We start from the raw sequence: 24,917 nt of genomic DNA, 5'->3' as shown, positions 1-24,917 counted from the left end.
GGACAGTCCACTTTTTCCATTTATCTACAAGTGAGTAATCTGATTCACCCTTTTGAGTTTCCCAGTATTGCACGGTGTTATACCATTTTCCATTTAAAACTATTGGTTGTAAGTTGTCATGTTGGAGGATTTACACTCAACATGAGAAAGTCTATGCATTAGATATGAACATTTAGAAATTTGATGTCATTTTTATTTTGAGGAAGCCATGTTTTTCTCATATATGACCTAAATATATGATGCTAATAATTATAATTATATAATAATAATAATCAATGTCTAAATACAGATTTTTGTGATTCTGTTATAGCTATGGCTGAATGCAAGAATACAACATCTAGGACTGGAGATTTCCATAATCCTAGTGATTGTGAAAGATTGTGAAACAGACATTGTGATTGACAGTGAGTGATCACACAAGGGGAATTAAGAACATGGTAAACATTTGTTTTCAAACTCCCCTTATTATGTGACTATGCATGTTGCAGGTACATTTGGCTTTCAGCAGATGTTCGGTTCTCCTGACCCTCAGGTGCTGTCATTATTTGCTGAGAAAGACTTCTTCAAATAAGCAGCATTGCTCATTCCTTTTGACAAAGAGATCATAAGATGTCAGATTATTACATGATGACATGATTATTTATCCGCGCTGCCGTTGCAGCTATTGCCCATGGGGCTATACAGTGCACACATAGGGGTATAGTGTTCACATATAACCATGTGGTCTTAGTGTCGGTCTAGAATAATCTCCACATAATTTCGATGGGTTCCTATTGAGACCAGGTATTGCCTTTGGCATTGTTGCTCTGATTTGGATTATAGAGATTAGCGAATTTGTCAGGTTTCTCAAATTCATCAGGGAAACTTGATTGGCATTGACGTTATTCATTGAATGTTCCTAATTAAGGTCTTGGGTCTTTTCAAACTCCAAAGAATGATAAATGTCTAGTGTAAAAACCAATGCAATCCTTAAGTTGCCACTGACAAATCCAGGTGCCACAGCTCGTCATCTATTCTTCTGCTCCTCATTTCATCTTTCCTCTTTCTGTCATCTTCAGCCTTCTTCAGTCTGCCATTGGGCTTCCAGGTCTGAGTACTCTTCTGATGTAAAGGTGACATCACATTGGAGGCGGGACAGGTGAGCAGTAAAATAAGTATCTTTCTTTTTTTTAATCACTCTCCCAGGCTTTTTCAACTCAGCACAATGGCGACCAGCATGGAACGAATTGTGCAAAAATGCAAATTTAGGAGAATCAGATTTTCTTTCTTGTTAAATTCAATTCACCGTGAACAAATCTGCTAATTTCCACAGTTACATTCAAAGATTTGAGCGTTTGGAGAAAATGTTCACTAAAAAATGCAATTTCTCTAATTATGATTTTGTTTTTCTCTACAGCTTTTACTACATGGTATAAACAAATAACTCGCAATCGACATTTTTGTAATTTATGCATACATATGCAAAAATTGCCCACACAATAAGTACAATAAGTTGAATATTTATACAAAGAGGAATGCAAGTCCATGCTATTCGATAAATATATGCATTTTATTGAAATGATTCATAAATAAAGTCTAAGCATACAAACATATAGAAAAAATGGACGGAATCAGAAGTGAAACAGTGACAATAGAACCAGAGGAAACAAAGCCAGGGGTGTTACGTATATTAAATAAGCCAAGGGTAAATGCCAGCGATGTAGTCAAGAAGGTGTATATAATAATCATCCTATTGAGACACAGGGTAAATGAGCACACATATATTATTAAGTACTCAGTGTGGCTTTATATGGACTGTGGATATGTATTAATCTATATATTAGAGCTGAAGCAGGTATAACAACACATCCATCTTGACTCCCGCACTGAAAGTAAAACCTAGTAATATGCATATTACCCCCATGACATATAGTCATTTAAGTTACTGGCTTGAGTAAAGTATGGAAATAAAATAAAGGCACGTATCAAGTGCAGAGGGCATTACCCATTGGTGTGGTTAGAGCAGCACCCCGGCTTACTATCCCCAATAGTAGGATAGTGGATAGTGAGCCAGGGTGCTGCTCCAACCACACCAATGGGTAATGGCTGCTGCATTTGATATATGCAAATGGATCACTTAGCTTAGTAGTTATGGTTTAGCTAGTAGTTCTCAATTTTCATTGTCCATAGTCGAGCTAAGTGATCCATTTGGATCTTGTCTATGATTTTTTCTTTGTCTATTTGTTTACGAAGTTAAGATGGGGCATGTCGGCTGTCTAGATGCTACTAGTATCTAATGGATGTGTGTCATGATCATGGTTTGTGGAACCACTGTGCCATGGACCGCAGAGAGCCTGGAGGGGTGTGACTAAGTGATCACCTGACAATTCACTAGAGCCTCTGATGGTGAGGTTAGACTTAGCTCCCGATGAACACAGTGCAGCAGGCAGGATTTGCATCAGAGTGCAGCAGGCAGGATTTGCATCAGAGTGCAGCAACCAGGATTTGCATAAGTGTGCAGCAGGTAGGATTTGCATCTGAGTGCAGCAGGCAGGATTTGCATAAGCGTGCAGCAGGCAGGATTTGTATCTGAGTGCAGCAGGCAGGATTTGCATCTGAGTGCAGCAGGCAGGATTTGCATTAAAGCGCACCAGGCAAGATTTACACTAGAGTATAGCAAACAGGACTTGTACTGGTATGCGACCTTACACAACTTAGACTGAAACAACAAAGTTACTCAGGCACCTCCCCAGTGGGGAGGAACAATATATACCTAATGTCACACAGCTATTGGCTGGGGAGGAAATAGCAAGTGCACGCGCTGACCCTTTAACATAAGAACATGACTAGAAGACCGGCTGGAAGCATGCAGAACATGGGGAAGGGAAGCACTGACCGCAGTATGAGTGAGTGGAGTGACATGTCAGAGCAGGACTCTGGCATGGTGCTTACTATGTGGCAGATCAGGTGCAATTTTCTACTGTTTTTTTTCTGGTATCTAAGCACATATGCACTTTAATTATATGTGGTATATACAAAAACTAAGTGCTAGCCATGTTTAGAGAATCCTATTTAGGACCTAGTGAACTAGCAGAGGCGTCTCCTGGTAACACAGACCTCTGGATCGTTTACCCACACCTAGTAAAGAATGCTATTTCTAGACACATTGTAGTCTCGAGTTTCCTGATAGCCACAGCTAAGCAAAATCATAGACATTTAGATTTATGCCGTGTGTATGTTGATGTAATACTTTAGCTCTATATTTAAGGGCATGCAGAGACTCTGAGGAACTGCTGCCGTTGAGCGGAGGTGCCACATCGAATTTTAGGGAGCCAATCTCCGCTGTCAGGTAGGACTATAGCCAAAAAGGTACCTATTAGGGAGGGTCAGTTGAGAATTTTTATATTGTATACTACATATCCTCTCTACTGTATAACACTGCATCACCCCGCTAAAGAGGGCATAGGAGATGTTTTTCTATTTTTAATGAATTTTTTGGAATAGATACTAATAGTAATTAATTAAAAGTTAATTTAAAAGTTATCGTCCATACTGTTTTTTTTCACTGATGCATTAAAAAAAGGCATAGATGCTCTTTACAAGAACATAATTTTACCTCTATACAAGTCACTAGTGCAGCCATATTTAGATACTGTGTACAGTTTTGGGATCCAGTACATAAGAAGCACCTAGCTGAACAAGAGCGAATGCAAAGAAGAGCAACCATGGCTGTTAAAGTAATGGGTTGACTACAGTGCCAGGATAATAAACTTGGGGTTATTCAGTTTGGACAAATTCTTAGGAGTGACCATAGTACAATTTCAAATATATGAAGGGACAGTACAGGAATCTTTCTAATGAACTTTTTTATATCTAGACCTGCAATAGTGTCAGGGGGGCATCCTCTACATCTAGAGTAGAGGTTTAATCATAATCACAGAAGAAGATTCTTTACTGAAAAAGCTATAGATTCTTTACTGTAAAGCAGTGAGGTTACAGAACTCTCTGCCACATGAGATTGTAATAGTTGATTCACTAAAATAGTTCAAGGAGGGCCTGGATGTCTTTCTTGATATAATATTAAAGGTTTTGGGCACTAGATTCTGTGATTGGGGTGCTGATCTGACTTCCGTATATGGAGTAGGGAAGAAATGTTTTCCCCCAATATGGGACAATTAGCATCTGCCTCACGGATTTTTGTTCTTCCTCTGTATCAACATGTTATGTTGTAGGTTGAACACAATGGATTTGTGCCTGCTTTTAACCTTAAAGCTATGAAATCAAATACTTTTAACAAATCTTTTGGAATAAATTTACAAATAGGTAAAAAAGTAAAAAAAAAAAAAACATTATAGAATGGCTTTTCTTATTGCTGGTACCCTCAAACGCATTTCTAAAAATGCCACGTGTACAAACTACACCCTGCGGAGCTACAAAGACCTCACAAAGCTGCAATAATGCAAAAATAAAGTATATTAGAAATTTTTCGATATCGAAAAGCAAATTCAAAAACTTTGGGTTCTCCTTAAGTCCCGTTCATAAATGGGTTAAATGTTTTGTTTTTTTTCTTTTTGATATTTACTTGCTTGGCCCGTGAGAAAATTTCACACATTGAAATTGCAGGCAATTTCAGCAAAAGCAAGATGGTCAAATATAAATGTATTTCATGAGCTGATGAACACAGATAGGCATCTATATATGTAGATTGGTAATACAATAAATTGGTTTGATAAGTTGAGGCCAAAAAATGTTTTCCAATTGAGGTGCCACCTGCAGGTCATTGTGTCTTTCTGCAGGTTTCTGAAAATGAATGTTTAAACTGTATTTAGTGATAAAATTGTGGATGTGTGGTTTGTTTGGCTGTTTTCTTGCTGAAGGGAGCAAGTTTACCTTTCAAATGGTGTATCGTGTGTGTGTGGGGCGAAGTAATCAGCGAAAAAGCAGTGCATGTATACAAATGTGTTGGTAGTGTGCTTTGGGGTACTGTGGTGCCACCTGCAGGTCATTTTTCCTTTACTGCAGGTTTATGAAAATAAATGTTACTGTGTTTTGTGATCAAATCGTGGATGTGTGGTTTGTTTGGCTTATTTTCTTGCTGAAGGGGCAAGTTTACCTTTCAAATGTTGCATCGTTTGTGTGTGGGTGCAGTTTGAACAGGGACACAAAGGACTCACCGAAAAACAGTGTTTAGAAATAATAGAATAGATATGATTGATTGATCCCATGACTCTCTCTATGATGATAAGAACTCATGACCTGATAATTAATTCTTAGTATCATGCTTTATAAATAGATTCCTGGTGACAGTACAGAAAGAGTCACACCGTCTATGATACAAGATTAGATGATGGAGTCCAGCACCTATAAGCGCTATCATGAAGATGGTTATGATTCCAGACAATGTCTGGAGCATTATTTCTCAGATAATTCTGATATGGTTTTTGCAGAGGATTCCTTGGTATTTCCAATTCAAAATCTTATAAAAACTTTTACAGAGGGTATGTATCTTAATTTTTCTGTCGTAATAAATTTAATTATACACAAAATAGGCAAATTAGATTTTTATTGGTTTGAGTAATCAAAAGGGTTAAACAGATTTCTGCAGTCATATCAACCTGAGGAAGCAAAGCAAAGCATTGGTTATTACATATGATTCAGGATATAGCGCCTTCGAGGTTATTAGTGACAGTGTTTTCCATTCTGTTTACTCCAGAAAGCTGGAAAACAAGTTGAAGATGATAAAATCATTATTTAAAATTTTAGTTGTTGGTACAATTATGGTTAGATCTTTTGTAAGGGTAAATTAATTTATGCAAATTTACAGATGCAGATTTTCATGAAAATTTTGGAAAAATCCACATTTAGATTTACAATAAAATTTGAAGTATTAAGAGTTCATTCAGATGTTCGATTATTGCATACAAGTGTTATCCATGGTTTCCACAGGTAGCACTTGTGGATAGTCTGTGGAAAAATTGCTTAGACCTGTTTGATTTTGATCCAAGGGTAATATCAAAATCAACAATGCAAATCTATGGTCTGTGAAAAAATCAGATCGCACTCCGATGATATCCGTGTGTGGCCCAATTTTCTCAGACTGTCAGAATGTAAATTGCGGACCAATTTATTCTTCACATATGAGAAATACTGATGACACTCGAATCACACACGGATCAAACTCTGATCAAAGTGTGATCCAAAAATAGGTCAGTTTTTCTTGTAGATGGAAATATGGACATGGACATCTGAATCAGGTCTTAGAGTTGGATTTTGCTGTGGATTTTTCTACACAGAATTTGGCTCAAATTTGCCCTATACATTAAATGAGATTTGTAAATTAGATTTCTTGAAAACTCACATTACACAGACATTCTTTTGATTTAAATGAGCACTTTGTGCTTAAAGGGGTTTTCCCGCGAAACAAAGTTATTTTTAAAGTATATTTTATTCAATAGATCTTGGAATGATAATAATTTCCACAATTGGATGTGTTTAAGTAAAATGTTCCTGATATAATCTTATAAATGTACCCAGGGCCGCCATCAGGGCATTACTGCCCTGACTGGTGAATGGGGCCCGATGAGCAGAGGGGGCCTGCATCAGGCCCTGTCTCATCTGCTCACCGGGCCCTAGCAGCAGGATACTGCCAATGCAGAAACTTAACCTGTGTCAGATACGCAGGTTCAGTTAAACTGTATTGCCATGCGGGCTCGCATTGCAATCGGATGCTGGCAACTGACGTCAGTGCGCAAATCGCCAGCGTATGACATCATTGTCATTCGCTGGTGAGTCTGTGCTTGAAATGCCTGGAGGAAATATTGCCGCAGGAATGTGGCAATGTAAGGACAAAGGTTTTTTTTACTTGTATTGAAAGCAGGATGGAGACACATGGACCATGTGTCTCCATCCTGCCCAGGGCAGAATGGAGACAAGGGACAGAATGGAGAAAAAGGGCAGAGTGGAGAAAAGGCACAAAATTGAGATACAGGCGCAGAATTGAGACACAGAGCAGAATGGAGACAAGGGGGAAAATGGAGATATGGGGCAGAATGGAGACACTGGGGCAGAATGGAGACACAGGGCAGGATGGAGACACAGGGCAGGATGGAGACACAGGGCAGAATGGAGACACAGGGCAGAATGGAGACACGGGGCAGCATGGAGACACGGGGCAGAATGGAGACACGGGGCAGAATGGAGACACGGGGCAGAATGGAGACTAGGGTCAGAATGGAGACATGAGGGCAGAATGGAGACAAGGGGGCAGAATGGAGACATGAGCAGAATGGAGACACGGGGTAGAATGGAGACACGGGAGCAGGATGTAAACACATGGTGCAGTATGGAGACATGGGGCAGTATGGAGACAAGGTGCAGAATGGAGACATAGTGCAGGATGGAGACACACTGCAGGATGGAGACACGGTGCACGATGGAGACACAGGGGACAGGATGGAGACACAGGGGGCAGGATGGAGACATGGGGCAGGATGGAGACATTTGGCAGGATGAAGACATGGGGCAGGATGGAGACATGGGGCAGGATGGAGGCAGATGGGGCTGGAATTTGGGACAAAATGGAGATACAGTCATGGCCAAAAGTATTGACACCCCTGCAATTCTGTCAGATAATATTCAGTTTCTTCCTGAAAATGATTGCAAACACAAATTCTTTGGTATTATTATCTTCATTTAATTTGTCTTAAAAGAAAAAACACAAAAGAGAATGAAGCAAAAAGCAAAACATTGATCATTTCACACAAAACTCCAAAAATGGGCCGGACAAAAATATTGGCACCCTCAGCCTAATACTTGGTTGCACAACCTTTAGCCAAAATAACTGCGACCAACCGCTTCCGGTAACCATCAATGAGTTTCTTACAATGCTCTGCTGGAATTTTAGACCATTCTTCTTTGGCAAACTGCTCCAGGTCCCTGATATTTGAAGGGTGCCTTCTCCAAACTGCCATTTTTAGATCTCTCCACAGGTGTTCTATGGGATTCAGGTCTCGACTCATTGCTGGCCACCTTAGATGTCTCCAGTGCTTTCTCTCAAACCATTTTCTAGTGCTTTTTGAAGTGTGTTTTGGGTCATTGTCCTGCTGGAAGACCCATGACCTCTGAGGGAGACCCAGCTTTCTCACACTGGGCCCTACATTATGCTGCAAAATTTGTTGGTAGTCTTCAGACTTCATAATGCCATGCACACGGTCAAGCAGTCCAGTGCCAGAGGCAGCAAAGCAACCCCAAAACATCAGGGAACCTCCGCCATGTTTGACTGTAGGGACCGTGTACATTTCTTTGAATGCCTCTTTTTTCTCCTGTAAACTCTATGTTGATGCTTTTGCCCTAAAAGCTCTACTTTTGTTTCATCTGACCAGAGAACATTCTTCCAAAATGTTTTAGGCTTTTTCAGGTAAGTTTTGGCAAACTCCAGCCTGGCTTTTTTATGTCTCGGGGTAAGAAGTGGAGTCTTCCTGGGTCTCCTACCATACAGTCCCTTTTCATTCAGACGCCGACGGATTGTACGGGTTGACACCGTTGTACCCTCGGACTGCAGGGCAGCTTGAACTTGTTTGGATGTTAGTGGAGGTTCTTTATCCAACATCCGCACAATCTTGCGTTGAAATCTCTTGTCAATTTTTCTTTTCCGGCCACATCTAGGGAAGTTAGCCACAGTGCCATGGGCTTTAAACTTCTTGATGACACTGTGCACGGTAGACACAGGAACATTCAGGTCTTTGGAGATGGACTTGTAGCCTTGAAATTGCTCATGCTTCCTCACAATTTGGTTTCTCAAGTCCTCAGACAGTTCTTTGGTCTTCTTTCTTTTCTCCATGCTCAATGTGGTACACACAAGGACACAGGACAGAGGTTGAGTCAACTTTAATCCATGTTAACTGGCTGCAAGTGTGATTTAGTTATTGCCAACACCTGTTAGGTGCCACAGGTAAGTTACAGGTGCTGTTAATTACACAAATTAGAGAAGCATCACATGATTTTTCAAACAGTGCCAATACTTTTGTCCACCCTCTTTGTTATGTTTGGTGTGGAATTATATCCAATTTGGCTTTAGGACAATTCTTTTTGTGTTTTTTCATTTAAGACAAGTTAAATGAAGATAATAATACCAAAGAATTTGTGTTTGCAATCATTTTCAGGAAGAAACTGAGTATTATCTGACAGAATTGCAGGGGTGTCAATACTTTTGGCCATGACTGTAGATGGTGCAGGATCATGGGGCAGGATGGAGACAGATGGGGCATGATAGGGAGATCATATGGGGAGGATAGGACTTCACATGGGGGCAGAATATAAAGCAATCTAAGAGAAACTCGTGAATGTTTTGTCTGTAAAAAGCCTGGCCACCTTAAAGCAGACCACAGAATTTGGAAAGCAAGAATGAGTCAGCTTAAAAAGCAGAAAAGTCATCATAGGGTTAAAACAGCTGTAAGATTCTGCACGTCTTGAAGCTGCATTTAATGCCAGTACAGGGGCATCTGCAAAGCATATATGGTGTATAAATTCTGGTGCAAGCAGCCATATTAAAAGCAAGGAATTCTTCACTGACCTTATGAAAGCAAGTCAGAAAAGGTCATCTTAGTTAATGGTCACTATATGATTTCAGAAGGAGTAGGAGACAGCTACCTCCACTGTCCAGTTTCCTCAGCACGAAGCAGAAAGCTCTCAATAAAGGATTTCTCCATGTTCCCAGCTTTGAAAGCAATCTTCTGTCAGTAAAGAAGCTCATGCAAAAGAGGAATGTAATTACTTTTAAAGATAACAGCTGCATCTCAAAGAAGGGTCACACTCTTGCAGAAGGAAAAATCCAAGAAGAACTTTATTAGCTAAAATGCAAAGAAAGAATGTACAGTGCTAGACAAGATCTGCATAAGAACTATATCCATGTATGGCACAGATGGCTTGGCCACAGAGACCCAGAAGCAGTAAAGAAGCTAGCTCAACTTGCAAATGGTATTGAAATTCACCAGTGTAGTCAAAAATTGAAGTGCACTAGCTGCCTTAAAGGGAAAATGTCCAGAAAATCTTTTCCTGAAATAAGCACCACTAGATCTGCTCAGCCACTGGATCTGATATACAGATGTATGCGGTCCAATGAGTGTTAAAACTCCTAGCAAGAAGAGATATGTTCTCACATTTATTGATGACTACTCCAGATATATAGTCGCCTGCCTGCTTCACAGTAAGGCTGGAGTTACACAGAAACTTGAAGAATATTTTGCTGTAGTGTTTAACAAATTTGGAAGAATGCTAAAAGCCCTGCATGCAGATAATGGAACCAAATATACAAGTGGTAAGGTGAAAACCATTTTGAAAAAGGATGGAATCATGTCCCAGGCTACCATTCCATACAACCCAGAACAAAATAAAATTGCAGAGAATCCTGCACCCAGAGACCAACACAATAACAATCAGCAGAGATGTAGTGATTGATGAAAACTCTGTATCGCTGAAATTCCATGAAGTTACACCACTTATTCTACCTAAGAAGCAAGAACAAGAATCTCAGTCACCAAACCCAGACACCGAAAAGGAAAACACTGAAGCGTGGATAAGCTCTGAAGTCACCAAGGAAGACACAGAAGAACCAAGTCAATCTCCAGTCAGGAAATCAGACTGGCCAAACAAAGGTATCCCGGCTAGACGCCTTTCTAATATGGTCAGAACACTTCCTGAACCAGAGCCACAGTCATGGCAAGAGATGCAAAAACTGCCTGTCCACGAGAAGCAGAAGTGGATAAATGCTGCTAATGAAGAGATGGAGTCCCTTCTCCAATTCCAGACATGGGAGCTTACATAGCCACCACAATGAAAAGGAAATTGCAAAGCTAGGTGAAATTCTCAATCATCACTTTGAGACTAAGGACCTTGGAAATGTGAGATATTATTTGGGAATCTAAATCCAGGGAAAGGAAGATGGGAGTTTTCTTCTCAACCAAAGATCTAAAATTTCCACAATCCTAAACCAGTTTGGAATGTCAGAAGCCAAAGGTGCGTCAACACAAATGGATCCGTCCTACTTAAAGTTGGAAGGAGAAGATCTGCTACCTAGCAATGAGAGATACAGACAAGCTGTGGAGGTACTTCTGTACATAGCAACCACAACTCGTCCAGATATCACAGCCACAGTCGGAATTCTCTGCCGACGTGTAAACAAGCCACGCCAAAGAGACTGGAATACAATTAAGATAATTCTTCAAAATCTTAAAGAAACTCAAATGCAAAATCTTAAGATATCTGCATCAGAAGATCTCACTCTCAGAAGTTATATGGATGCAGATTGGGCTGGAGATTCAAGTGATCGGAAATCAACAAGTGGTTACTTGTTCAAGTTAGGAGAAAATTCAATTTCTTGGTCCATCAGAAAACAAGTGTCAGTCACAATATCTTCTACAGAAGCAGAATATACAGTATGTCTGCTGCTTATGCAATTCAAGAAAGAGATTTGGTTGAAACAACTTTTGGAAGATTTCGGCAAGCAATTAGCTCAACTAACAGTTTTCTATGAGGATAACCAAGGATGCATTAAACTTGCCAGCAGTGAGAAGATTAGTGCAAGGACTAAGGACATTGATGTAAAAGATCATCACTTACGTGACTTAGTGGAACGTGGGGTACTCAATTTTGTTTATTGCGAATCTGACAAGATGATAGCTGATGGTATGACAAAACCATTATCAAGTTTGTGGACTTCAGAACCGCAATAGAACTAACAGGATAAGTATTTGTTGATTGGGGGTGCTGGAATATGCTTGGTGCAACAACTCCATTCCTGTCTGTGAGTGTTTAGTTGCTAGATTTGTATGCTGTTTATAAAGTTAGAACAAAAACAAAACTCCCAGAGGCTAAATCAGGGGGAGCATGTGACTGTATTTCCTGTTTTCCTGTGTCTGTGTATGAGAGAAGCATCTTGGTGTAGATGCTGTACAGATAGAGACACAAATGATTTATTCCTTATCTATTCAACTTATCATATATTGTTCCTATTTGTTCCTGAATAAAGAAGCTCTTTTGTCACAAGCTTGGAGAGTATCCAGAATAATCTGCTGCCACACTGGCCTTGCACTTCCTGTATTGCCAGATTATGGAGCTCCAAGCCTCTAGCCTAGTTCTCTCACCTGCTACTCTACAAGACCAAACTGCAGTTCCTTGTATCAACCACAGTCTTCCCTACTCAATACGTTACTTGCCTCTGCTCCCCTTAGTGGTTGCAATAATTAAGACTCCAATCCAGACTCAATCATAACACATTGATTGTTAAGAGACAAAGAGCTTGATTGATTAAGACTGGCATTGCATTTATACTTAGCTTAAATAGAAAATACTTAAAACTTCAACCCTACAGTAACGTCTAGCCTAACTTCTATCATCTTTCATTGGGTCTATGATATACAGGTGTAATGCCGTCTTCTCCTGTCACACCTACGTGAAAGAGTGGGTCCTGGCTGGGTGTTGGTGTTAGTGTTGTGTCGGCCGTACTCCCGTGTAGGCCGCCTTTAGCCGATGGTGCTGGCTAAGCCACGAGTTCCACTGATTAATAAAGGAGACTTCTGTTCAAATATGGGGACTGTACTAAACTTGATAAGAGTTATAATGGGTACGGAAAGTATTCAGACCCCTACATTTTTCACTATTTGTTTCATTGCAGCCATTTGGTAAATTCAAAAAAGTTCATTTGTTTCTCATTAATGTACACTTTGCGCCCCATCTTGACTGAAAAAAGCAGAAATGTAGAAATTTTTGCAAATTTATTAAAAAAGAAAAACTGAAATATCACATGGTCATAAATATTCAGACCCTTTGCTCAGTACTGAGTAGTAGCACCCTTTTGAGCTAGTACAGCCATGAGTCTTCTTGGGAATGATGCACCAAGTTTTTCACACCTGGATTTGGGTATTCTCTGCCATTCTTCCTTCACACCCCTTATATAGGCACAAAAATATTGCACAAACTATATAGGATTCTACAAGAACACACTAAAATTACAGTTTTGATTTTCAATTTGGGATGTTTTCAATGAGTATATCGAATATACCTCTCTCCATGATAATTTTCCAGAATTATTGAAACAGATGTGATTCCAGAAGCAAAAGGTTGGAACATTTACATGTCTCAATTGCCAAAATTGTAATGTTATCTTAGGAGGCGACTACGGTACGTATTCCATCTCATTTTGGGCACCAAAATACCGGTGCTTGTTTTTTTTACATGTTATAGATCTAATATGATTTATTTCTTGAAGTGGCCATAAGGTATGAGATATGTGGGCCAGACCTCAAGATCTAGCAAAATACATCTCATGGAATATCAACTGACCATTAGATTATTTGAAGGAAAAGTAAAAAAAAAAAAAGAAGCCTTTTTGCTTAAGTTAACATAAAGATGAATGTATATCTCTATTTTTATGTTTGATAAAAGGAAAACACTGCTGTATCACCTATATTTTCTTGATTGTGACTTATTCACATGTCTGTATTCATGTTGTTTCAATATTCAGTTTTTTTTCTGCAGGTCATATTAAAGGGGACATCTTGATTGACCTCAGTCCTGGATCCATTGTACATCATTTGTTTGCAGCCTGTGACTTTTTCAAGCACATCATAGTGTTGAAGTCTAGAGACAGATGCATCATGGAGCTGAAAAGATGGGTGGACAAACGTACAGGAGCCTTTGATTGGAGCCATGCCTCAAAACTTCATGTTGACATTCCAGAAAGCAGGTATTTTTTTAAAATTTGTGAGAATCCCATTGTTTGTTGGGACGAACAAAATATGTCTGCAGTCTTAGTGTAATATCGTGTATCGTCTGTTTACCTAATGACAATGATTGTCAATTGAAAATTGAATGTCAAACAGCAGAAAAGTCTACATTTGTCTGCAAAGACCAAACATCTAATGAAATGGCACCATATATTGCTCCATACAGAATAATGAGCCCCATCAGTGGTGTAACTACAAAGTTATGGGCCCTGTTGCGAACTTTCAAATGGGGCCCCCTCATGCCAAAATACATCCACATCTCTGCTCCATACACCTCGTCCACGAGCAGCTCCGCTCCATACACCTCGTCCACGAGCGGCTCCGCTCCATACACCTCGTCCACGAGTGGCTCCGCTCCATACACCTCATCCACGAGCGGCTCCGCTCCATACACCTCATCCACGAGCGGCTCCGCTCCATACATCTCGTCCACGTGCAGCTCCGCTCCATACACCTCGTCCACCCGCAGCTCCGCTCCATACACCTCGTCCACCCGCAGCTCCGCTCCGTACACACACAGCTCCTCTCCGTTCACCTCATACACACGCGGCTCTGCTCCGTACACCTCATACACATGCGGCTCCGCTTTGTACACACAAGGCTCTACTCACCTCGCGCACACACATGGCTGCACTCCATATAGTTCATACACATATGGCTCCGCTCACCTCGTACACACATGGCTGTGCTCCATACACTTCGAACACACGCGGCTCTGCTCCATATACTTCGTACACACGCAGCTCTGCTCTGTACACCCCCCGTGTACACAGCTCTGCTCCGTACACCTCGTTCACACATGACTCTGCTAAATCCACCCTGTAAACCCCTCCTGACCCCACACATACACTTACCCTCATCCAGCACCATGACAACCAGCAGAGCAGAGTCCTGCACACACTGAGGCCCCTGATCATGTGACCCCCTGACTCCTCCCCTCCTGTAACCTCATCACAGGTCCTGTGCGCACAGAGCAGCCATCACGTCAGGCCAATTGCAGCCCAGCAGCCAGTCAAAGCACGGAGCTGCACAGCCAATGAGCAGCTGCAGCTCTGCGATCAGGCCCCTAAGCACTCAGCTGCGACCGCGGTAGTCACGCCCCTGAGCCCCATATATTGCTCCATACAGAATAATGAACCCCATATAATGCTCCATACAGAATAATGAGCCCTGTCATGAATGGGTCACTGAGGAGGATAGCAGGAACAGGCTAAGCCACCAGAAAACCAGAGAGGTTGGTAATTAAGCAGATTTCAGACCCTTGATCCTATCCACACAACTAGCAGTAGCCGTGGAGCGTACCTACGATGCCGTAGACGCCTCAGCACAGCCGGAGAGCTAAATAAGCCTAAAGCAAGAAAGGTGAAATCCAAACTTCCCCGAAGCAGACCCCAAAGGAATAGATAAACATATATTGTCAGTGAGACAAGATGAAACACAAATGCAGGCAGAAAAATAGACTGAGCAAATGATGGGGCCCAAACTGACTAGATAGGATAGGAAAGGAAAGACACTGTCTGCAATCACGCAGAAAACCCTGAAATATCCAACACGTCTGATGTACAAAAAACACTGAAGTCACACGACTTTGCCCCCACTATATCAGCACTCCAGTATAAACTGGAAGCAAAGCAAAAGAGACCAATATAACGGGACTGAAAAAACTGACACAAGCAGTAACATATGGAGCGGTGGTCCAGCACAGCCCCCAGCAGGAGCAAGCTGAACCCGCACAACAAGCAGAGATAGACAAAACCAGATCAGATGCAAAGGATTAGCAAATGAACCACTTAGCTGAACAATGCAGGATCAGAGCAGGAGACATCAGACCTCAGAATGCACAGAAAAGAAATCACCAGCAGGGATTGAAGGAAGTCTGCTGACTTAAATACTCCAATCAGTAACCCCAGATCTCCAATCGTCATCATTATCATCAGATGGCAGACCTCTGTCAATCTGACCAGCTCCACTATCTCCAGTAACCACCAGAGGGAGCCCTGAAAGAGAATTCACAACAGAGCCCCATAGATTGCTTCATACAATATTATGGGTACCACATAGTACTCCACACAGAATAATGAGCCCATATATTGCTCCATATAGAATAACGGACCCCATATAATGCTTCATGCAGAATATTGAGCCCCATAGATTGCTCCATAGAGTATTTTGGACACCACATTGCACTCCATACAGAATAATGAACTCCATATATTGCTCCATTCACTAATATGGGCACCACATAGTGCTCTATACAGAATGAGACCCTTATTTTGCTCCATACAGTATTATGGACACCATATAGTGCTCCATACAGAATAATAAGCCCCATAAAGAATAACGGACCCCATATATTGCTCCATACAGAATAATCAGCCCCATATATTGCTCCATACAGAATAATCAGCCCCACATATTTCTCCATACTGTACTATGGGTACCACATAGTGCACCATACAGAATAATGAGCCCTATATATTGTTCCATACAGAATAATGAGCCTCATGTATTGTTCCATACAGTATATAATGGCCCCATATAATGTTCCATACAGTATAATAGGCTCCATATCTAATGGGCCCCATATATGATGCTCCAGTGTATGATGGCCCAATATTAGGCTCCATATCTAATGGGTCCTGTATGATGGTCCAAATATATTGCTCCAAATATTAAAAAAAATCAAATACCTCTCCTCACTGGCCGCTGCCCTGCTCCGAACCCCTCAGCATCGGTGTCTTCAGGCTCTCTGGACTGTGATTATTCAGGCAGATGGTGCGCACTAGTCACGTCATCACGCCCTCTGACTTGAAATGTCACAGTCAGGAGACACGGAGGACGCCGCAGAGGTGGAACACTTTTCATATAATACCCTGAGGATAGGGAATATAAAAGGGACAGCACCGCGCAGGATCAAATTGAGGTTGAAGGAACAGCCCTGGAGAATGTTCCAAACCAAGGTCCTAATCAGTTTACTGCACAGCTCCTGGTCAGCGGGGCGATCATCAGTCATCCGCAGGTACAAGATAAAAAAAATCCAGTCTGATGCCGGCGCTCCCGAAAAAAGTGAAATGTGAGAGATCGGTTTACTTGAATTTTTTTTTTTTTAAGATTTTTTTTCTGAAGTGTAGCAGTAAAAACAACAACGTGTTTCGGCATAAAAAAAGCCTTCATCGGGTAAAATATGAAGGCATTTTTAAGCCGAAACGCATTGTTGTTTTTACTGCTACACTTCAGAATAAAAATCTTTTTTCGGGAGCGCTGGCATCAGACTGGATTTTATTTTTTTTATTTAGCAGAGGTGGAGCAGGGAGAGGTAAGTATTGCAAATGCCAGGGTCCTGATCAAGCAGGTGTGGGGGGGAGCCCACTCGTGAGCACTGGCAATGGAACAGGCACCGGGCCCCCTTACCATCGATGTCCCCGACGGCGAGTGGATCCCCCTTCTGCTAAGGGCCCCATCACTTGCCCGAGTGCGCAGGGTGCTGATGCCGACCCTGACAATAAGGCACACATTTGGGTCAGAGGTATAAATTTTGAGTATCCAAACCACAGCTCTGATGTACAGTGGGAAAAATAAGTATTTGATACACTGACAAATTTACAAGTTTTCCCACCCACAAAGAATGGAGAGGTCTGTAATTTTTATCGTACGTACGCTTCACCTGTGGGAGACAGAATCTAAAAATAAAAAAACAGAAAACCACATTGTATGATTTTTACATACCGTAATTAAATTGTATTTTATTGCACGAAATAAGTATTTGAACACCTACCAACAAGAAAGAATTCTGGCTGTCAACAGACCTGTTAGTTTTTCTTGAAGAAGCCTCCTACTTCGCACTCATTACCTGTATTATTCGCACATGTTTGGCCTGGCTGCTCTGGGGAGATGTGCTTGGCATGAACTCCTGAAGAACCCAGGGAAATATAGGGAAGAAGTGGACCCTTTCTTCTCTACTTTGACCTTCAGAGCCTGGTCTTCCTAATAGGGGACTTCTAGTGGGCTTCTGGAAGCGGGACAGCTCGTGTGACCGCCTTTTAGCATAGCTCCTGCCCATACAGTCCGGTCTGTTGATCACTGCTACTATAAGCGGGGAACCCCACAGACTGCACGTGAGATCCTCCCCCGTGGAACTGTCATCTTTCAGGAGCTATAACTTCTTTTCTTTTCTGAGGCCCTGTGTGTGGCTCACACAATATTTCTGAGGAGGAGCCTACAGACTGTATTGGTGTGCCAGAGTGGATTTTTTTCAGATGACAGCTTTTGCCGGTCATAGCAGAGACATTAAGTTGAAGCTAAATACAATACCCACCGGATACAAAACCCTCCTCATACTTACCACCTGTGGATATATTTAACAAAAGCGTGCCACTGCTTGTCTGCTTAACCCCCCTCCCAAGACTATAATATTGTAATTGGACCACAGCTGTCTTCCTACTCCCCACCCCACTGCGACTTATAACATCCAAATTTGGTGGCCCTTCCTACTGTCTACTGATCGACTGCCTCCGAGCTGTGATTCACAAATACCTAGTAAAAACCCGACCGGAGAGATTCACTCAATCACAGGTGTTAGTCACCCAACAAGCATTTGTTACCTACAATGCACAAAGCCAAATCCACCCGGAAAGTATACAAACATCCGGCAAAAAATTCACGTCATCAACCTGCCTCTCTATCTCTTGTGTTACAGATGGATGATAATCTAACTCCACCACAGCTATCTCCATTGTCAAGCTGCTTTGAACCTTCTATACAAGATCCTACACAGGCAACTTTAGTGATTGAAGGAGTCTCTGAACTACTGATGCCGCTTTTCGATAAACGGTTCGACGTCCTCCATGCCTCCATCACTACCACTATGGCTCAAATCACCACTAAATCAAAAAATTACAGAGCTGGAAAACAGAGTTCAATCTAGTGAAGCGGAGCTTGCGCAACTACAATCTTCCCTTCGGCAAAGCCAGACCTCAGAGCAAGAAATACATGAATAACTAGAAGACCTGGAGGACAGAGACCGCCGAAGCAAGCTGCGTTTTATAGGGGTTCCAGAATCGATAGGCTGCAAATGTCTCATAGAATTCCACACCAAGGATCTCTCTGCTGCCATTCAGCTGGACCTGGAGAAAGACTCAATGATGATAGAAAGGGCGCACAGAATAGGCCCCCAAAGGTCAGCTCAGAATGGTGGAAATACCAGACCCTGCCTGGCACCCTGGAGGGGCATGACTAAGCAGCTACCTTGGTGTTCGCTTGAGCCTCCAGTGGTGAGGTCAGGCTTGCTTGGCAGGTAGCTGCCAGGTACCACTCCAGGGCAGTGTCTGGCTGTAGTAGCTGATCCCACTGGGAGATAGAACACTAATGATAGGTGCGGGCAAGTACAGATGGGCATGACTGGAACTCTGTTGGGCACGGCTGACACTTTGGCAGGCAATTGGGCATGGCTGGCACTTTGGCAGGCAGGTGGGCACGGCCTTCACTCTAGCAGACAGGTGGACATGGCTGGTACTCTGGCAGGCAGGTGGGCATGGCTGGCAGTCTGGCAGGCAAGTGGGCACAGCCTTCAGTTTAGCAGACAGGCGGGCACGGCTGGCTCTCTGGCAAGCAGGTAGGCATAGCTGGCACTCTGGCAGGCAGGCTCGACTGGCACTCTGGCAGGCAGGCTCACCTGGCACTCTGGCAGGTAGGCAGGCTCACATGGCACTCTGGCAGGCAGGCGGGCACAGCTGGAACTCTGGCTGGCACTCTGGCAGGCAGTCAAGGATCAGACTGGAGGAACTGGAGCCATTATGGGTAGGACAGGAACACAGGCAAGTACAAGTAGGATAAGGGTGCAGGTAGGAATCAGTTCAGACTGGAGGAACATGAACTGTTAGGAACCAGTTGTGACAAGAAGAACAAACACCTTCAGGATGCGGAACAAGAGGAGAGCAGAATTGCAAGGTGCAGAACGGAAGCAGAACAGAACCGCAAGGTGCAGAACGGAAGCAAAACTAAGCCACAGGTTGCGGAGCGGAGAGCAGAGCAAAGGTGCAGGTTGTGGAGCAGAGAGCAGAGAGTTGCTGCAGGGTATGGAGTGGAGAGCAGAGCCGCAGAGTACGGAGGCAGAAAGCAGAGCAAAGACGCAGCGTACAGAGTGGAGAGCAGAGCTGCAGGGTACAGAGCAGAGCCGCAGGGTTCGGGATGGGAGCAGAGAAGAAGGAGAAGACACAAGGCTACACACAGCTGAGTAGGGAAGGAAATAGATAAGGACATGAACAGGTACAAGAAACGGACTTAGTACAGACAAGGACGGACACGGGAATGAGTACAAGACAAAGGATACAGGCCGGGGTATGCAGCCCCCCGGGAGGCCGAACACAAGACACACAGAGCACAGAAACGGGTCTGGGTATGCAGCAGGCAGAACACAAGACAGGACCTGGCAACTCAGCAGAAAAGTACAGATTGACAGAGTTTGTTGCTCAGGTAAATCCCTATGGGTGGAGATGTGTTATGAATGAGTCACCGTAGGAGGCAAAAACAGAAATGCTAGCTAAGTCCAGAAAACCAGAGAAGTTGGCAGCTATTGGATTGCAGACCCCTGAACCTATCAACAACTAGCAGTAGCCGTGGGGGGTTCCTACGGTGCCCTAGACCCCTCGATCACAGCCGGAGAACTACATAGCCTAAAGACAGAAAGGGAAATCTAAACTTCCCCAGAGCAGACCCAAAGCAATAGGCAGCCCCCAACATATGACGGTGAAGCAAGAAGAAAAAACACTAACACAGATAGAAAGATAGACTGAGCAAATGATGGGGCCCAAGCTAACTAGATAGGACAGGATAGAAAAGCAGCTGTCTGCAATCTGCCAAAAACCCTATCAAAACAAGAGCCAACAGACTGGCACGGAAAAAGGCCCTGAAGACGCTAGGCTTCAAAAAGACTATGTCAGTACTCAGGTATTTTCTGAAGACAGAGCAAAAAGACACAAAGGAATTCAGCTCACCCCAGCAGGGAATGGCAGAATCCAGAAAAGCAAGGCAAAACAAAACCAAAACACAAATGCAAAAAGAAAAGCAGAAAACTTAGCTTTTGAGGAGCAGGAATCAGACTGGTCTGTTGTGAGTTCATTTTCCCCTTCACTACTGAGGCCCGAGGAACTCCCTCTTCTGGTAAAGAAAGGTAGTGAGCCTGATTATCAAACACCTGAGTCTGATGATGATGACTGGCTGAGTGGAGTTACTGACTGGATACAAGGCTGCCGACACCCTTCTGCCCTGCGGGTGATTTCTCTGTGGGATCCTTGGAGACCAGTCTGAATTCCTGCTCCTCTAAAGCTAAGTTTTCTGCTCGGCCTTTTGCATTTGTGCTTAGACTTTGTTTTGCTTTGTTTTTCTGGATTTCTGCCATTCCCTGCTGGGGTGTGCTGAATTCCTTTAGCTCTGTCTTCTGAAAATACCTGAGTGCTGATTTAGTTTTTGAAGCCTAGCTGCTTCAGGGTCTTTTTCATATCAGCTTGTTGGCTTATGTCTTTGATAGGGTTTTGGCAGATTGCAGACAGCAACCTTCCTTTCCTGTTCTGTTTAGCTAGCTTGGGCCTCATCGTTTGCTCAGCCTATCTTTCTATCTGTGTGAGTGTTTTTTCATCTTGCTTCACCGTCATTATATGTTGGGGGCTGCCTTTTACTTTGGGGTCTGCTCTGGGGCAGTTTAGATTTCCTTTTCTGTCTTTAGGCTATTTAGTGCTCCGGCTGTGATCGAGGGGTCTAGGGCACCGTAGGAACCCCCCACGGCTACTGCTAGTTGTGTTGATAGGTTCAGGGGTCTGCAATCTGATAGTTGCCAACTTCTCTGGTTTTCTGGACGTAGCTTCTATTTTTGTGTCTGCCTCCTACGGTGACTCAATCATAACACTGGTCTCCTAGAATCCCTCAGAGAAATCACCAGCGAGGCAGAAGGGCGTTGGCTGCCTTATATCCAGTCAGCAATTCCCGTCACCCAGTCATCCTCTACCAGCTCAGGTGTTTGGTAATCAGCCTCACTACCTTCCTTCACCAGAAGAGGGAGTTCATCAGACCTCAATGGTGAAGGGGAAAATGAACTCATAACAGAGATGCCTTAAGTAGCCAATACCTCTTGGCAATAGGCTGGGGACATCTTAGGAGAATTCACACAGTCTCTATAAGACACAAGAAGTTCCGGGGCCGCCACCCTAAGCATACAGCCAGGAAGTACGCAGCAAGCAAGGACATGAGGTCCACAGCAAGGAGCCAGCAGAGGACAGAACTCACAGCATGACCCAGAGTGGTGAGTAAGATGGGAGATGGGAAGCCATGCAGTGATGCCGGCAGGGATGTTACAGCATTTGTACCTATCTGCCGTTTACTGATTGAAGAAAATATTAGGTTTCAGCTGCTTTACCCAGCTAAACTGAAGGTCCAAGTTGGAGATAAAGTAACCATTTATGGAGATCCAAAGGAGACGAACAGAAGATTCCGTTGTGCCGTAGATGTCGCAGTGGGATGGCTCACAGAACTGATTATTCATGTTGCCTTTTATTTTAGGAGGACTGTTCTTCTAGTTATAAAATGTTCTTTGCAGTGATGGCAAGGCTCTCCCGGCATACTCCGGGCAAGCCTCTATTGCTGATTTGTAAAGTTAACTATACTGTTTTGCTTGTTGTTCCCTGTTGTCTCTGCCCTCTTGTGTCCCTCCCCCCTTAGATCATGTACCAACACATAAAGGTCCCACTTCAGATGATGCCTTGAATATCTGTCCATGCCCACCGCTTGCTGGGACCAAAGGGGATTGATGCACTTTACCACTGCACACTGCATTGACCTCGCCCTGGGACCCAGGATGAGTATGTCCCAAACACCAGACTCTGACATCATCTACACCTCACCGCGCTTGCAATTCCTGTCATGGAATGTGGTTGGCCTTGACACTCACCTTAAACAAAAAAAAGTTCTGATACACATAAAGTGATTCCGACCAGATGTGAACTTTCTTCAGGAGGCGCACTGGAGGGCTGGTAAACCCAATAAATTATTAGCACCCTGGATAGGGGATTGTTATACTGCTTCACATACAGTACTTCATCATCTCTTAGAGTGACTATTCTTATTAAAAAGGCCCTGCCATGCTCCATCCGGGACTCTATCGGTGACAGCCAGGGTAAATATTTGATTTTGAAAGCGGACATAGCCGGTAAACTATATTTCCTGATCAATCTCTATGCACCCAATCATGACCATCATCGTTTCTATACATCACTTCTTCAGACTCTTTTAGGACTTGGGTCTGATAGCGGGAGGAGACATTAACTTAGTGCAATGCTCCACTTTGGATCGTTCCCCGCCCTCCACACAGGCCTCGGTGGCCACTGCCTCACTCCTACTCTTTATGGACCAGCTTTCACTTTGTGACCCCTGGAGAGTGATGGATTCTGCAACTAGGGAATACACATGCCACTCCCTTACTCACCAATCTTCCTCATCTCCATGCAAATGTTTCCCTGACACCATGACTCCTGCATCCACCCAATATTGATCTCGGATCACGCTCCTATTTCATTACTGACTTTAACAGACCCAAGCCGCCAGACACGACAAATTGCACTGGAATGACTTTCTGAATGACAACGCCATCTACCTTGATGATAACCCTCTGCTCTGGGCCACTTCTAAAGCTGTCATGAGATGCCATATCATCAATTATCTGTCATGTAGGAGGAAATCGCACAGAAAAATGTTTGACCTCTTGCATGCCTTCCTTTTTCCGGCTCAGGCAGCACTTGTCCTATCTCCCTCCCCTGATGCACAACGAAGTTATTCTATGGCCAAACATATCAGACTCTTTGATACATTCTCAATCACACTGGCAAACTCAATTAACCCGAAATAAATTCTATCACTGGAGAAACAAAACGGGCAAATTACTAGCTACTTTGACTAAAAACAAACAATCCTACAAACAAGTTATTAAATTATAGAACCCTGCAACTGGCTTACAGATGACTGACCATAGAGAGATCACACAAATTTTCAGTGACTACTACGAGGACCTCTATAGAGCCTCCCCTACTAGTCTCCTTGCAATCAGCTCCTTTTTGAACCTTATTAACTTACTGTTATGGGCTTGCAGAACTCACCAAATAATATATAAGGTATTTAGGTGCGTTTGCTGCCCGGGGTCCACCTTGCGAGATGGTAACTGCTGTTGGTAATGGCAGACATTATATGGCAGTATAATAAATAGACACACGCGGGTTAATATCACCTGGTGTGTATGAGGTGGACTCTGTTGCCTCACAGAGCCGCACTACCGCTGAATATAAATGAATATAAATGCCGAAGCCTTTTAAGCTCACAGAGCTTGGCGAAGTGAGCTCTGGTGTAAAGTCACAGGACTCTGCCCCAAGAGACCAGGTCGGAGTCCCTCTAGACTCACCAGCACTCGGCGCCGCAGCTGCGGTGCCAGGGAGGACTAGGTATGGGAGTATCGCACTAAAGTGCATACAGTGCCGCACTGGCGGAAGCCACTAACCAGCCTAGACTTAGGACTGGAAAGCGCACTTTGGCACTACAGAAGTGCGCACGGCACCGCTCTGACAGACACTGCAGTAGATGCGGTACTTATGTGCCTTGTGCTGGATGGCACAATATGGCGCTAAGTGAGGTGCTGACCTGGAAGCACTGTGGCATATAGCCCAGCCACTGACAGGTGCTGACTCAGACTACAAGACCCTAACAACAGACACAACCAAGGGTAGGAGTTTCCAATGAGTCAGTCACCAGATACATGCATCCTTCATCATACACTCCATAAGCATTTGAGTCTATACTAGCGCATGGCCATGTGAGCCTTTTATAGCAGCGTCCTTCTGGGACTTTCCTGATGGTCCAATCTGAGCCTGAGCATGTGACCTCCGATCTCCAATGAGAGTTTGTCCCATGAGCATGCTCAGTAGACCGAAAGGAGGACTTAGTCCCTGGAGTAGCTCGCTGCTGACCAGTATGCGTTGCTATAGCCGGACCAGAGGTGGCAGCAGCAACCAAACCCACAGTGCTAGTCTGAACAGAGCGCCGGGATTGACGTGTTTGCTGAGCCGAAGGCAAGGCTTGGGATTCCTGCTGTGCAGCGACAGGAACTCAACACCTAACACTTGC

General features: G+C 43.4%; 1 protein-coding gene across 1 annotated transcript in view; it reads left to right on the top strand.

Moving 5' to 3' along the window:
* The first annotated feature begins 1,029 nt into the window (after window positions 1-1,029).
* Window positions 1,030-24,917, top strand: part of LOC141097714 (indolethylamine N-methyltransferase-like) — a 46,911-nt gene continuing 23,023 nt past the window's right edge. Inside the window, exons 1-3 of the mRNA XM_073585089.1 lie at window positions 1,030-1,138; window positions 5,273-5,477; window positions 13,513-13,720. Coding sequence (XP_073441190.1) covers window positions 5,324-5,477; window positions 13,513-13,720 — 362 coding nt within the window. The 5' untranslated portion in view covers window positions 1,030-1,138; window positions 5,273-5,323. The remainder of the gene's footprint in view (window positions 1,139-5,272; window positions 5,478-13,512; window positions 13,721-24,917) is intronic.

Source organism: Dendrobates tinctorius, unplaced genomic scaffold (genome assembly GCF_039654945.1).
Source record: "Dendrobates tinctorius isolate UK_male_01 unplaced genomic scaffold, ASM3965494v1 ptg000086l, whole genome shotgun sequence".
Classification (NCBI taxonomy): domain Eukaryota; kingdom Metazoa; phylum Chordata; class Amphibia; order Anura; family Dendrobatidae; genus Dendrobates; species Dendrobates tinctorius.
The sequence above is the reverse complement of the archived record's forward strand: the minus strand, read 5'-3'. Positions and strand labels throughout refer to the sequence as shown.